The 17,050-nt window shown below is 34.1% G+C and overlaps 1 protein-coding gene across 1 annotated transcript in view; it reads left to right on the forward strand.

Annotated features, from left to right (window-relative positions):
- CNTN5 (contactin 5) overlaps positions 1-17,050 on the forward strand; it is a 433,859-nt gene that overhangs the window by 306,483 nt on the left and 110,326 nt on the right. The window contains exon 11 of the mRNA XM_039221110.1: positions 12,767-12,887. Coding sequence (XP_039077041.1) covers positions 12,767-12,887 — 121 coding nt within the window. The remainder of the gene's footprint in view (positions 1-12,766; positions 12,888-17,050) is intronic.

Genomic DNA, 17,050 nt, shown 5'->3' on the forward strand with positions numbered 1-17,050 from the left:
TATGATGATTTTTAGAAGATTTTGGATAAACTCTGATTTTCATATGGTAAATAACTGGTGACTTCTCACTGATAAAATTGCAAAGCTTTGTTATTAAAAATGAGTTTTCTGTGACAAAGTGTCTTGACTAGCTTTCAAAATGTCGGCTGAATTTGACTGAGAGTCTTGACCTTGAACTTTTCATAGTTGGCTTTTGATTGACACATTTTTTTCAATTTGACCTTTTCTTTTAAAGGAACTTTTCTTCTGTTTGAATCTTCATTGAAGATTACTATTGTAGCTCACAATATAACCAATAGATTGAATAGTTAGTCTTTTCTGACACTGATGTGTTTGGATTCCTTAAATTCTAAGTATTTTTGATGTTGATGAGAATCTCCATGTCTGTGAAAGACAGTGCTTAAATGGGTGCTGTGACCCAAACTGCCTTCTTTTACATTGAAGAAGGTAATTTTTTATTACTTTTTCATCCAGAAACTTGTTCATAAGCATTAGTAACTATCAAATTAGGCTAGGAAAATAATACTATTTGTTCATAAAGCCCATAGTAGAAATCATAGGACTACTTGTTGAAGATTGTACTTGTTAAAATATTTACTAATATTGCAAATAAAATGTGAATATCTGAAAAACTTGAATTGTGAAGGAAAACTTGAAACAGCTAGGTATTAAACTGGCAAGTTTATCTTTGGAAATTCTTATCTAAAATTAATTATTCCATTTGGAATATTACATTTTTGCAAAACATTTAGGTATAAAAGTTTTCCACTATTCTTGCTCATTTTTTCTTTCAAAATGTCTGTAAACACACCAATTCCATAGAAAACCATATTTTTTTCATATATGTGAAGGGGCTTCTATGTGCCAGACACTACGTATAGTAGTAAACTGAATATCACCTTTATTTATCATCCTTATTTATAAGAATGGATTCCAATTATGGTTGATACTCACAAGATCAAACTATAGTTAAAAGTCTCTTTAGATGATATTTATCCAATAGATACAAAGGTCTTTTCTTGTTATCAGTTCATTTATAGCTCAAGAAGATGAAGTGAGAAGTAAGTTTATTTTTCAACCCAGCAAGTTCTAGGTTGAAAATATTTCCTCTAACTTCTCTCTAAGAATGAAGATCTTCTTCTTCTTTTTTAATTCAACTCACTCTTTTTTTTTCCATTCAAGTCACTTCTGTCATACACTATCACAGACAACTAAAAGAAGCCAGTCAGTCAACACTTTCAATACTCATTTTTCCTATAAGTATCCTTAATCAGGTCCATAATTTCATAAGGAACACTTTGTATCTCCCACATTAACATAGGCAAGGGATTTGCTAATTCTTCTGCCAGTTCATAACTTAGACACCTTTGTTCCAGCCTCCAATTACAATTTCCTCAATGTTTTCCTATCCTCCATTAAGTTTCTTTGAGTTCCTCTCTGTGTTGGACTGAGGGTCTGGTCACTGGAAAATATTCTGGTATAAACAAGGGGTCTGTCTTATAAACACACTTGAGATCTTTATCCTGGGACAGTATTTATTTGATGGCAGCCTGGATTGATGTTTGCCAAGGCCATTTCTTACTTTGCTAGTCCTTTTCTACCTCGTGAGAGTGGAGTGAGAAGTAGTTTTGTTTTTGAACCTAGAATCCTGGCTCCTTCGGATTTCCTTTATATGATGCTATAGAAATGAATGCTTCTCTCTTTTCAGCTCATTTTTCTTATTCACACCTTATTATATACAGCTAAAAGAAACCTGTTGACACTTTTAATGTTCTTCCTAAAAAAAAAATCTCCTTAAGCAAATTCAGTTTAATCACTGTGGATAATGTGTTGTTCACATTAGCTCAGGTGAAAAGTGCTGCCAAACATTCCAACATTGCATGAAGGATCATCTTTTCTTCAATATGCAATAAAAATTTCCTCATTTTTTCTCAACCCTTTAAAGCCTTTATCAATAATCTCCTTGTGATCCTTCTGGCTTTCATTAATACAGTCTTCATCATCTTTTCAGTTTCTGCACAACAGCCCAAAGCCAATGCCACATGTTTAAGTTTGAGTTACAGCAGCACCCACTTCCAGGTACCAAATTATTTTATGGTTATTCACTACTGTACTACAAGGCACATTAAAGCTTAGTGTTATAAAATGACAACTGCTTTTGCACTACTCACAGTTTTTTGTCAGAATATCAGGCAAAGAACAGCAAGGATACATACCCTGAAACCCAAGAATGCCTTGAATCTGTTCCAAAATGGCTGAGCCTTTAGCTGGGGTAGCCAAGTGGCTGGAGATGGCCTGCATGGCTCAGTAGGTACTACGTGGGATAAGCCTCCATTCTGGCTGTTAGATGGATTCCTAGTTCTTTCTTGTATTTCTGCCAGGATTAGAATGCCCAAGAGAGTTTCTTTGCTTGCAAGTCTGGTGGTTGGGCTAGAATGGTTAAAACTTGGAATATCTGGACTTCTTTCTTTCTCTAGCAAGTCTCTTCACATAAATAGCTTGGCCTTTTTTATAGAATGACAACATCAGGAGAGTCTGATTTTTTAAACAACAGCTGGCTTCCCCCAGAAAAAAAATGTCCCAGGGGGCCTAGGAAGAAGCTGCAAGTCTTCTTATGATATAGCCACAGAATTTCCAAGACAGAATTTCTGCAATATTCTGTTAGTGAGAAAGTCATCAGGATCAGTCCAGATATAGGGAGTAGGAAATTAGACCTTACTTCTCAAGAGAACAAATAGAAAAGTCTTTGTGAACATCTTTAATCTATCACAGTTAACAAGAGGCAAAGTTCTAGACCTAATAAGTTCTTTGAGCAACATTACATGCAAGCAGTGTTACCATAAAGCATAGAAACCAATGTAGTATAAAAGAGATTATGAAAGATTTGCTACAGTATAGTGATACGGTTAGCCATAATAAAATAGAGTATGTTTCACCGTTGACTCTTGGAATAAATTATAAATACCTCATAGTGCAATGTCTTACTTAAAGAGAGAAGGGATAACTAATAGGAAAGAATAAACACTAGGAGGGCAGAAGTGAAGAGAATCTCAAGATATTAAATTTAATTCATATGGAATGTAAAAGCTCCATTCCCCTTATTGGCAGATATTGTACCATAGAGAGAGTTTGGGGATCAAAAAGCAGAGGAAGAATCAATACCCCAGAAAGAGTAATAGTTATGATCATAAACAAATGGGTCGATTACCAATGACACTGAAAGGAGAGAAACAGAAGCAGTAGATTACAGCAGATAGATCACTTCTCATTTAGTCTTCTAAACTCAGCACTAGCCTCTCTGCTCTGCCCCATCATGCCAGAGAACCACAGTGATAAATTGCTTGATTCTGAGTGACCAAGTAAAACAAAGACATGCAAAAAAAAAGTGGCCTCATTCCAGAATCATTCCTGAAGTTCTGTGCGAAAATCACTGAAACACAGAGTGGTCTCCTATATTCCCAACATTTTAGGAACTTACAATAATACCAGAAAAACACTGGTTCTAACTGATAAGATGAGTGAGAGCTATTATATTCTGTATTCCTGGGCTTTGCTGATTTCAGGGAAGAAATAGAAATCCCACAGATAACTGCCTGAGCATTCCTCCCATAGCCAGAATGGATCTAGACTTGCATGTAGGTATTGACAATGGTACAGTGTAAAATCAGTAGCAGGATAAAATGCAATTTATTCTGGAAACATGTATATGATGGTATAACAAAATACTGTTAATCTTAAAAGATAAATTGAGAATACTCCAAGACTAGGTAAAAGAGAACAGAAATGTTGATCTATCAGTAAAATATTGATCCATCTAGATTACAAGCTTAGGTCGAGAAGTCAAGTTTGGCCTATTCTTCAACTAAAGATATGTCAGTACAAACTGCCAATGGCTTTGTTTAAAAAAAGGTAGCTGTGGGCCACATATAGACGATTCTCTTGATGCTGGATTAAGAGTCATCTTAATGGAAAAGGTGAATAATGGCATGAAAAAATGAAGGTGATGGGTCATGTGTATTATCAGAAAGGTGATTCTGGCACTTTAAAGTGAGATGTAGCATTTCATGCCTAGAAATTATGCTGATGAAAAGCATAAATTGTCAGAATAATTCTGTGGTTTATTTAGAAGAGTAATTTCTAATAAAAGAATTTTTAATTTCATGGCTCTTACTACACAATGAAACCATTTTATTTTTATACATTTTCCAAATTTTGCTTTAATTAGTACTAGTGAATCAAATTACCTATAGTTTTAAACAGAATAATAAGGATTAGTTTTATATACAGAAATAGTAGAATGGAGAGAACTCAACTGAGAGTCTGGTGCCCAAGGCTCTACTATCTCTACACTTAACTTGCCCTTGAACAAGTCACCTACACCTCCTAATCCTCAATTTTCTCAACTGTTAGAGGAACTAGTTAAACCAAATGGTTTGTTAATAATCTTTCCACACTAAAATAGGTATTTTATGCAATGATTTCTATACTACTAAATACTTTAACATTGTGTTATAGCTATTTATCCACCTCACACATTGCATGTGTGTTTCTCTAAGGCATACTTTATCTCTTATCTTGTAGCATGTGCAGCTCAGATATGACAGATTTTGTCTCTTATACAAATTCCAGTCAACTGAAGCTCTGCGTTGAGCAGAATGCATAAGTTGGGTCAAAGGTCAGGTATATTTACTATGAGTAAAAGAGAAGGCCATAACTTCAAAGTTGCCAAGTATTTGTAATGTCTTGTTTAAACAAAATGGTTACTCTAACAAATGATTGATAAATGAATGAATGAATAATTTTATTACTGTGCATGTACCATGAGTCTCATAAAATAAAATATGTATCTACTGCAAAGTTTTATTATTCTGGAGCTTTCCTAGTGGTCATGTCATTACTAGCTGTTTCCAAAGCAATGTTAATGCATGGGTGAACAAAAATTTTCCTGACTAGTTCAGGATACATACTTCTGTATGTAACAACAATGAGAAATAATTTAAGAAGCATAAACTTGGTGAAAGATAGTAATTTATTCCATTACTGGATAATGGTGTAATTCACTCTAAAGGAAAACATTTTTTTCTGTCTTGATTATTAACATTTTTTTTACATCGCTATATTTTTAACACAAATTTAAGAAGATGTAATCTATTCTATTATTTATGCCAACATACATTGAGAAAAAGCACAAGTCAAGAATATAAAAGAAAATACAGGGGTGCCTACACGGCTCAGGGGGTAGGACATGTGACTCTTTTTCTCAGGGTTGTGTGTTTAAGCCCCACATTGGGGTTTTAAAAAAAGATACAGACATTAAGGCAGAGAAAGATAGGTATTTTACATTAGAAAGAGATATATGCCAATTCCTTGGTATTTATTCTAAAGAACACCATTGCCTACAAATTGCATATATGTTCCAGGAGATAACAGACTATATCACTGTGGCTTGGAGAGTTGGACACATTGAGAAGGGACTTGTGCTTTGTGTAGTGCTTCGCTGTCACCATTTGAAATTCTTAATAATTTTTGAAAAAGGGGATCTGTATTTTCATTTTACACTGACACCCACAAATTACATAACAGGCCCTACTAGTCAGTTAAGTCTTTTTTTAAAAAAACCATAAGACTTAAATAAGTCCTTAACATGTGAGACAAAATTTGGAGACTTTGGCGGGTCACTAAGAAACCACTTGAGGGAAGATGCAGAGAGTCTATTTTCTATTATGGCAAGAGACAAAGTAGTCTGAGTCCAGCCTGAAATGCTGATTAAGAAGTTGGACCACCTTGTAGGCCATAAGTAAAGATAGCCAACAAAGATTTTGTGATTGTAAATAAAATAAGTTTTGGAGAAGGAAAAATCTAGCATGTCAGATGGGTAAGGGTGAGAGACAGATAGGGGATAATATGGAGGATATAAAGAGCTGGTTTGAAAGTTTCTATTCTAAACCTAAATTTAGAGGTCAGTGCTCATGGAAAGATTGTTAAAATATATGAAGCACAAAGAAAAAGAAAATATATTTCTTTGGATTCTGAGTATTGTGCTTATCAGATAACACATCCATCCTTTCATCACATTTATTCCAAACCTGTTGGAGATATGAGAAAAGCTACTCCACACGATCCTCTCATGTTTTTTCAATCAAAGCTGCATTAAACTAGACAATCACGTGCAGAGTCTCTATATGTATACCCAATGCTTTGCATAGCCCATAGAAATAAGTGCCTGTTGAATTAATTAGTGATGACTTCATTAACAATAGAAGGTGAATACATCAGATATTCTTAACAGGTATGTAAAAGAAACCTTACGAACAGTTAGGAAGGAGCTAAGAGTAACTTCAAGAATGAGTAGGCTGATAATTTGTGTGACCTTATATATTTCATGCCTCTTTAACTTGGAGACACTAGATTAGTATAGAAATCACATTACAAACACTTAGAGCATGTCTCAATCCATCAAGGCTTCTATAACAGGATATCATAGTGTGGGTGGCTTATGCACAACAGAAATTTATTTCTTACAGTTCTGGAGGCTGAGAAAGCCCCTATCAAGGCCCTGGCAGCCTCCGTGTCTGTTTACTAATGGCCATCTTCTCACTGTATCTTCACATGTTAGAAGGGGTAAGAGAACCCTCTGGGGTCTCATTTGTAAAGCCACTACTTCCATTCATACTCCACCTCCCATCACCTCACCTCCAAATACATCACATTAGAGTTTAGATTTCAATATGTGAAGGAAGGGGTTACACATACAGTCTATAACAGAGTCCTTTTGCCTTGGTCATTTATGTTAATCTTAAATAAAGGAATGCCCATTTTCTTTGCCACTAGAAAAAAAGAGAATCAATGCACATATGTTCAGATAAGAGACATTAGGGAACAAACATTCTACCTAAGTCTGGCATCCACTGACATTTTAAATATCACATTCCCTAGTCCTATATGTCTACTTGGGAAAAAAGAACACTAACATGCCACACATTACATTTTGTCATTCATTCCATATTCTTCATATATTCAAGTTTGTCATTTAGGAAATAAAAATGATTTAAACTTTTTATTCTTAAATTTATTACACTAAAATTTAATTGTAATTTGTCCTATATATTCTTGCTCTGAGTTGCTTCATAATGTCTAATCTTCATTTTAACCAAGACAGTGGACTGATCCCATGAATTCCTGACTTTGTGCTTGTAATACTAAATGATCCAGCTTGGATATCTGGCTATTCTGAGTTCATCATAGAGTTATCAACTTGTTTCTCTTAACCTATGTCACTAAGTAAAACTGTTTCTGCATTTTTCTTAGTACTTAAAAAATATATTATTAGTATACGTGTTGAAAATTGAATAACAAAGTCCTATTAATGGGATGTGAAAGCCATTTTTTACCTATTTTTATTATTCAATGCATAGTTGGATCCATTTAGTAGTTCACCATTATAGACATAAATGTTTTTGTCAATAGTTTTTCGCTAGTATTATTTCACTGGCAGCAATTAATTTTTCTATTTCAGAAAATATGTCCAATTATTTAGGCATGCAAGTTAATATCATCTTTCTTTAAAAATATATTAAAACCTATGGCATCATGAATGTAAATCATATTATATAAAGGTTTAAGAAAAATAGTAAAAAAAGAAAAATAATGTATATGTATATTATTTCCTTTTAATGGTAGGATACTTTAAATAAATCATTCTCTGAAATAAAGAAATACTGGACCAGGAAAATCTTTTAAGTATTCAAGATTTTATGTCAATAACATTAATCATATCTAATAATCTATGTCTCATAACTGATACCCATTTTATGTTAGAAAAGTTTTTTTAATTGCATCTCACAGGATTTATATGCTATGTTACTTTTGCTTTGGGGAGAGGAATGGTTTGTGTGTCTGACAAGGGCTGTGGAAGCTGGAAATGCCCTATGTGAGCCCCTTGAGAAAGTTGAATAAGCCCTAAATAAGGGCATATAAACTGCCATCTCCAGCAGGCTTCTGACTGAGTCATTCAGCATGAGTCCACTATTTACAAGAATACTCAATTCAAGTTATCTTGTTATTTAGATGATTCATTTCCCAAACATTCTCAGAATGCTTAATATTTGCACAGCATCCTACTAAATCCTGCTGGGAAAAAATGTTTTAAAAGTATTTTACACTTTTGAAGCATTTCCCAATAGTTCATGTATGTACTTTGTTTCACTTGATTTCCCTCATGAGAGAGATAGTGCAGTTGTTATTATCCCAATAAAGTGACTTTCCCAGAGTTTCAGGGCTAGGAACTTGCTAGACTAAGGCAAGAATTCAGATCTTCTTATTCTGAGTGTGGTAGTTTCCTTACAAGAGAGAAAAGAGTGGGTATAGATATAGGTAAATGTAAAACAAAGCTAAGTGCTTATCAGAAAACTTATTATAGCTATGGAATACTTTGATAGACATTTGTTGAAAGAGCAAATACCAATTAAAGAAAGATTCATTGTGGCTAAGAATGCAATTATAGTGCCTTTTAACAGATAACCTTTATCAAACACTTACTATGTGCCAGACACATTGCTATGGGATATCCCTGCATTATCATATTGCAGCTGTGAGAGAAGCTCTGCATGACAGGGTAGTTTTCCCAAGTTAAAAATTTAATAAATGGTAGAGCAGGGATTCACACAATTCTGTCTTTCCAAAATCTGTATATTACTCCTTAAATATTTTTTTCCACTGTTTTTCTCTGGTCTTTTCTTATTTCCCTTCCTAATTTCTTTGAAAGATAAAAGGAGGGGATGGAGGAGATAAAACAGGTACAGAGAAGGAAGGAATCAAAACATCCATGCATTCATTAACTTCCCCAGGGATTGTTGGTTACATCAGCACCTAGCTCAGCTCTGGGACTGCCCATAGTAGACCTTGGGGGTGACTTCCAAGAATGTCAAATGCTAATGCAGAGACATGAGTGAAATGCTATTTGAAGCATAACTAAACAGTGGCAGAACTAAGGAAGCCTAGGTAATGTCCAGAGAGACTTTACCAAGGAGAAGGCATTTGAGCTATAAACAAAAGTATCTTCTAGGGCAAAGAAAGGAGAAAGAGCATTTGCAACAGAACAATATGCAGAATTATGGAAAGTATTCCCATGGATGGGGAAATATGGAGGTAAGGCTGTAGAAGCACAAGATTCTGTCATAGGAGGTGGCATCATGTTCTGAGGAGCCTTCTGTGTTCAAATGAGGAAATTGGACTTTATCCTCAAGGCAATAAGAGCCAGTCAACATTTTGAACAGAAAAATTATATGAGCTTCCATTTTTAGAAAGTCTTAACTAACATTCTTATGTTGGATGAGCAAGACATGTAGCCAAAGTGAAAGCCAATAAAGATCTAGACTTGAGTGGAAGGATGACATTTCCTGTATTATTTCAAAGTCAAAATAAAAGTTATAATAATCTAGCTACTGCTCTAGTGAGACTATGTGACCAAGAAATGTGAATGAATTAGTCATATTGCTGCCCTCACAGAAAATGAAAATACAACTTCTTTATTCTTTTTGGCATAAAATGACAAAATTGACATAATTTGTTACATTTGCTTCATATGTATAATATAGTAATTCCACAAGTCTATGCATTATGGCTCTGCTCACCATAAGTGTACCAGCCTCTTTCTTAAAGAGGCTTTGTTTATTCGTACATCCAGCAAATACTTCTTGGGCTCCCACTATTTGTCAATCGCTATGGTAGGCACACAATGCTTGGAGTATTGTGCTAAGTACAGGTTGTAGGGAAGTTCATTTGAAGTAACATGTAACACAATTTCTTCATAAAGCCAAAAAAAGCAGCAAAGGCAAGATATAAGGCAAGTGTCAAAGAAAACAAGAGAAGAGAGAGTAACTCCTAAGAGAGAAAAAGTGAAAATGAGGTTTAAGCCTAAGAAAGCAAGCATCTGCTGTAAGTAACCATTTCATTAAAAGTGCACTAAATTGTGGAGGTTCTCTCTCAGGAACTACATACTGTGGGCTGAGATTAAGTATAATGGGCTCCCACATGAATTCTTCTCATTACTTCTCTTGAAAGATCAGTAAATCTACTCAAAGGGTAATTTAGGTTTACTGTTCACAATCCATTCATTTCACTGTTAATCTTCCCTGTTTAGAATTGTAAAAATATAACACAGATATAATCCAAAAGAGAAGGGATGAGCCCAAAATGAGACCATTTCAACTCCTCAGACAGTCTTGACATTGACAGAAATGCAATAGGGTATAGACTTTTTATTCCTGATAGATGATGATGCAGCTTCAGACAGTTAATAAAGCATTGCATACTATTAATTGCAGGTATCAAGTAAAAGACAGCATAGGAAAGCTAATCTATACTTCATCCTCCTGAATTCCTTGGACCTTTATGTGATTTTCAGTGAAGACTCTTCCTAATCCCATTAAGCTTTTCTTTTACTATAATTCAACAGAAAGCACAAAGGTTTGGGGACTTTTATCTGTGGCAAAAAGAAATCAATGATTTGAAAAGGTAAAGTTCCAGATATTAAGACAATCAATTATTTAATCACAAGAATGTTATTTTACACAATAATTTTTCAAAAATGTGAGCCTGCAAACTGACTTAAATCATTACTTTTTTCTGCCATTAAACTACCATCAATCAGTTTGTAATATTGAAAAATAAACAAAAAGCAACAAAACAAAAACCACCAAGCACAATTTTTCAGAAGTATTATTTCTGGAAAATATAAAGTCTTCTCTGATTTTCAGGGCATCTCCTTGGCTTTTCAAGTAGACATAGGGCTCATTCTGAGTTTATAGTTTGCATATTGATTCCCAATTAATTTAAATAGCCTAAAAGGAAAACTTTGAAATCCAGAGGTATAAGAAATTTTTACACATAAAATGGACCCATGCTACAAAATGTTAAAAATATCAAAGTTTATTTATACAGTATTAAATTATATTGATTTGAAACTAATTATGGCATATAATGCCTGTAATTTGCTTTTCTTTTTACCCATATTAAATCAAAGAGTTTTAACGTGTAAATTTCCTTTTCAGATTTAAAAGGAATAAGTACTTATTCCAATAGAGACAAACCAAAATGAAATTTAAGAGTATCAATTTATCCTAAGAAAATTAGGAATGTAGGACACTGGACAGATACCACATTCCTTGAAATAAATGTTATGACATTTTAATGTATTCTCACCATGAAGCATTTCTTTGTAAATGACTAAAAAAGACCATGTTGTACCACTTATTTCATGAGAGAAATTTTCAATGCCCTTAGAAGTTCCTTTCGTAAGACTAATAGAAAGGAAAAAAAAAACAGAATGAAATATCAGAAAGAAATGACTTAAAACATAGTATACAGTTAAACATTTCATTTAAATAAAGACACATAATTTGAGAGGTAAAAACTTCCAATCACTTTACACGCTTTCAATGAATGCTAAGGATAATGAAAAGAATTTCTAGAAATTCTTCTCGCATTTATTACTTTTATATAACCCAATGGTCTGTATCAAGATAAGAAACAGGCCAATTTGCAAAATAAGATAACAAAATATGATTCCAAAATAAGATGAATTCAAATAATCATGGGGATACACCCTCTAAAGACAAATGCATCATTTTTTAAAGGTAATTCACCTATTCCATCAAAAAATAAAAGATCTCTGATTTGAAGTGCTTCTCTCTGGCTTGTGTTGAACATTCTTTCCTATGCTCAACTACTAGTGAAGAGAAGTGTTGAGGTTTTTTTTTTTTTAATGTCGTTTCAAGCCATGTGTATCTACTCTCATTCCAGTCAATTGTTTTTGACTGAAACATAAAAACTGAAAAGGGTATTGGAGTTTTGCTATGTTGTTATCCAAAAAAATACCTTTTGAATTGTGAATTCCAGATCTTTGCATGTTCACACACACAAAAAAAGAAATCTATCTTTCCTGATAGAGTGCATGAAAGCCAAGATTAAGTAATGAAAGGTTTGTACCCAACATTCTAATGTGTAGGGTCATCACGGATCCCATGAACTGATACATCTAAAGATATTCTCCCTGGTACTTATCAATCTCTGAAACTGCAGTTATTTTTCAACGATGTTCTAATCATCTTGCTCCCAACAAGAATCAAGTGTTTTGGACCTCCTTTGTGTTTTGTAACTACATTGATTAACAGAGATTCAGTCTGACCCTACTCCCTGATGGTGGTGGTTATGTGGTTATGGGAGGAATAAATCTTTGTTAAGTAAAGATGTATGGCTTTGGGACCAGCAATATTTCACCTAAGCACTCTCATTCTGTTTCCTACAGTGTACTTATAGAGGCAACCATTCAATAAAGCCACACAGTATAATCTTTTGACTGCTATCTTCTCAAAATTAATTTTCACAAGTTGCTATTCCTTTCAAAACTATTGTCTTGCCACAATATAGGCCTGTCTTTAAATATCAAAGCAATAATTTTGGCTCACTGATTATTTTTTCTATCCTTTTAAATATATTAATGTTTGTGCATATTTAAATATTTCTTAAATATTGTAGTTGCTAAATCATTATATTCAGTATAAATGTTCAAACTCTTTATTAACAATTGTTCAAAACAACTTCCATGTGTTCCTTAAAATAGGGCATGTTTGGTTTCTGTATTGTTGTCATATAAATTGTAAAGACAAAAATGGGCCCTTTGACTGAATGTGCAAAGTTCCCCTTAAACCACCTTGAACTAGGCAGATTTGCAACATTTTAAACTGGCACTTCATCCCTCTTTCAGCAAGCATCCTCTGCAGATTTAATGATCAGGAACATCCTTCTGATGCATGCTGGGAGATATGGCTGCAGGGTACAGACCACAGCAGACAGTGTGTCAGATGAGGCAGAACTTCTTGTTAGGGGTGAGTATGCTAATAGTGCAGTCTGAAGACATGATCACCATAAATTATCATACAAAGGAATTTAAATGCATGGACTTTGAGCACATCAGTACTGGGCATTTTACTTTCAATTTTACAATATATGTTATTTTTGTTTAACCTTTTGCCTTTGAAAAGATTACATGGAAAACTGCTTCTAAGTAACAGACAAAACCTGTAGATTCAACTTCAGCGTCTAAAACACTTTTAGTAATAAATGGTCACTTAGTGTTTCACAAACTTAATGCCAAACAGAAATTTTAAACAGGTGAGCCACCAATACTGGGACTACAGGGATAAAATTTGTTTGTGTGTAGATGTGTTTTTCAAATGCAAAGCTAGCGGAACCCCGAGGCACTTTTTTTCCTCCACTGACTTCTAAATTCTGCTTCCCAAAACAAAAAAAGTACATGCCTAATATGGTGACATTTGCAACTGTTCAGTGACAGGGATTTTTTAAGTCTGAAAATGTCAAACAGAATGTGCAGAAATGACAGTTAAGTGGTTTCCACCTATGAACCAGGCTATCAAATTCTGCAAACCTATAAAATTACATCTTATTTGAATTGAATTAAGTAAATGACTATAGCGCCAATTTCCTTTAGCACATTATTTCCCAGTATGAGAAATGCAGCTCCTAGCATGCATGTTCTCTTTCTCTCTCTTTCTTTCTTTTCTTCTTCTTCCCTCCCTGCATCCCTCCTATCCTTCTTTCCTTTCTTTTCTTCTTTCTTTTCTTTTAGCTTAAGATACAGTATAACTACAGAAAACGCCATAAATGCTAAGACCCTTTGCGTGATCCTTTCTATTAGTCTTTCTATTGCGTGATCTCTGAAAATAAAAATTCACAATCCATAGCAAAAACTTATATTTTAGATAAACTGGCCTTTTATCTATTTGGAGTGTTTTCCAATCATAATTTTTAAAAATTCGTTAATATTATAAAAATCTTGAATAGGAAACATAAGGCATATAGTAACCTTCATCTCTTTATTGTAGCTGTATGTATTATTACAGGTTTATTAATTTTTGGTAGTTCATCCATCATTGCTCCAAGTAAAATGTTTTGAAACATCTGAGTGACTTTGTTCATTTTTTGGGGAGGGGGGGATATGTTTCTGTTCAAAAGGCTATTAGAACTTTTTTGCAAATTTATTTCAAGAAAGTGTATCTGTATTACCCTTTTATAAAACATCAACCTTTTAAAGTGCTCATTCTCTCATGATATTCCATTTAGCTAAAAAAAAAAATTTCCCTATGTGCCTTTTGAAGTTATAAGGCTCATGGAATTGCAAACACCATACTGCAGTCAAATTTATGGAAAATTACTTTCTTCTCTTGCTGTGGTCTGTTTTAGATTATGTGTATTTATTATGTAGCACTTGCCTAGTAATTTAGAATGATGTTCTTAAAATTGGAGCTTTCCAAATGAATAACACAATTTAGAGCCTGATAACAAGAAACTAGGTATTTTTACAGGGTTGTGAGGGGCAAATTTAAGTGGCAAACCAACATTCTGCTTTATAAGTAAAATTAAACTCAACAGGGTTTAGAACATAATTCAGGTTCAGCTTTTTTGTGTTCTGCTCTTTTAGCCTTTGGCTTTTTGCCTAGGAGAAGATAAAATGCATGAATTTTAGAATTACATTCAAAAGAAATTTCAGACAGGTTTCTATTGTCTGAATATTCATGTAACATTCAGCTCAAGCTTTCATTTAAAGTAAATTTGATCAAGGCACCAATTTTCTATTATATATTTGTATTACTTTTCTAAAATTAGTTAAAATAGCTTGCCTCTTCTGCCTAGTTGGTCTTAGACAGATTTAAAAACTTAACAGGACTTTCGTTCTTCTTTTTCTTATTTTTACTATTTTTTTAACAGCTCCTGGTAATTGAAGGAGCTTGGAAGTTTGACTGTTGCTGTTTTTCATGTTGGCTTGTGAAATAAAACTCAAAATAGTTTTACCCTGCTATTCTTCCTCCTATTCCCATTCATTGGTTTATAAACTTGGAGGATTCTAATAGTACAGACCAAGTAGTACAGGCCAAAGTTGAACATTCTAAATGGAGTTTTTCTAACGATAGCTATAATTCCATGAGCAGAATCCTTAAAGTACACTTATTCCAGTATGTGTCACATAAAAATGGGAACAGTAAAAACAATCCCGTCATACATCTTCCTATAGAATACCGCCATTGGATTGTCTCAGCAGTTCACTTTGTTCAATGTTGAGCATGAGGAACATTCTTGGGTGGAAAGGGATATATTTCCATAAGCCGGTAACTCTATTTCAGTGGAGATTCAGGGGACTAAAAAATATGTGTTCCCCAAGATTGATGGAAACTACTTTTTATCATCTCCTTTCCCATCAGAGATAGGCTATGAAATTCTTTTGTGCATCTTACCAAATCGTGAAATTTTTCTTCTGGCTCTGTAAGCATATCAAATTTGAGCTCAGGTGTGTAGCCCTAAGGCTTCATATGGCCTGTTTAGAATCTGAGTGTTCCTGACTAGTTATGCCCCTTGCTTCTCTCCCCATTCACTACTTTAAAGCTATATTTTCCCCAAATGCTAGTTTCCACTGTTACTTCATTTTGCCTGTGACTGTCATTCTATTATTCTCTTCTTTTTCACTATTTTTATCATCCTCCAAAAATTGAATTTTCCCATAAATAATCATCCAAAGCATAAAATCACTTGCTTTCACATACTTAATATTCAGTGAACCAGCATTATAGCAGCACCATGAATAATTTGTAGAACTGTAATAGAAGTAATGTATATGTTAAAAGAAATTTCTTTGCTGAAATACAAAAGCCACACCCAGACATCTGTGCACAATTCAAGTCACTTATTCAAGTGTGGTATAGCAACAAACAGAAAGTAAGCCTAGACAATGCTATAGGGAACCTCTTTACAGATAGATAGAAGTGTAGTATGATCCAGGGCAAAGGTAATTGATCATTAGGAGATAACACTGAAACTGTTACACAATTTGTAAAAAACTGATAGTCTCAACAAATATGAGAGGGGTGATCAAAAACAATATGATAGACTCCAGAGAAAGGAATGTTAGTTTTTTGTTATTCTATTTTACAAAAATGAATTTTAGAAATATGTTTCCCAAAGCCAATATAATCACAGGAAATTATCATGGTTTAAAGAATAAAATGTGTTTAACTAAGCTGCAATGACTGGGAACCAGAGCCTGAGTTTTGTTTATTCTGCCCAGAGGCAGAAGAAAGAGTTTAAAAATCCACTTCTTCATGCAAATTTTATATCCATAATACTCTGTTTATTAATGCAAACAGCAGGTCAAGAACACTTGGGACAGTCAAAGAAGAATCAATAATCTTTGGTTCTTCCTGAATACATAGCCCATATGCACTCCTTTCTCCAAACATGGACAACAATTTTCATTTCCTGGGTTACAATTTACAGGATGAATCTGCTGTGTATTAAATTGAATTTGAGAAGAGACAGTCCACCTGAGGATGCAATTTTTTTAGACATATCCACTATTTTTAACCACTAACCATTTCCTTCCACCTATCACTTGTTCAACTTGAGGTTAAACCTGTCTTTCAATTTTATTTCCTTTAAAATATCTATGAATTCAATTCCATTTATTCTTTTCAAGAAAGATTTTTCCTTGAATAGTTTACCTTTAACCTTTCTAAAACTATTAAAAATTTGACTGTTTTGTTAATTAAATAAGTCAACAGGTATGTGTTGATAATTTGCTATTCATTGACTCACCCATTCATTCAGCACCTTCTCTGTATCAAGCACTGAGCTAGGCACTTGGAATGGAAAGATGAAGACACCAAGGCCTCAGCCTTTCGTGTGGCTCTATGGCCACTAGTCCACTGGTGTTAGAGGCATCTTTAGAAATGATGTGAGGGGCGCCTGGGTGGCTCAGTCGGTTAAGTGTCTGACTTCAGTTCAGGTCATGATCTCATGGTTCGTGGGTTCAAGTCCCATGTAGGGCTCTGTGCTGACAACTAAGAGCCTGGAACCTGCTTCGGATTCTGTGTCTCCCTCTCTCTCTCTGACCCTCCCCCACTCACACTGTCTCTCTCTGTCTCTGAAAAATGAATAAACGTTATAAACAAAATTTTAGAAATGATGTGAAACACTAAAA

Source organism: Hyaena hyaena, unplaced genomic scaffold (genome assembly GCF_003009895.1).
Source record: "Hyaena hyaena isolate Hyena2069 unplaced genomic scaffold, ASM300989v1 scaffold_945, whole genome shotgun sequence".
Classification (NCBI taxonomy): Eukaryota; Metazoa; Chordata; class Mammalia; order Carnivora; family Hyaenidae; genus Hyaena; species Hyaena hyaena.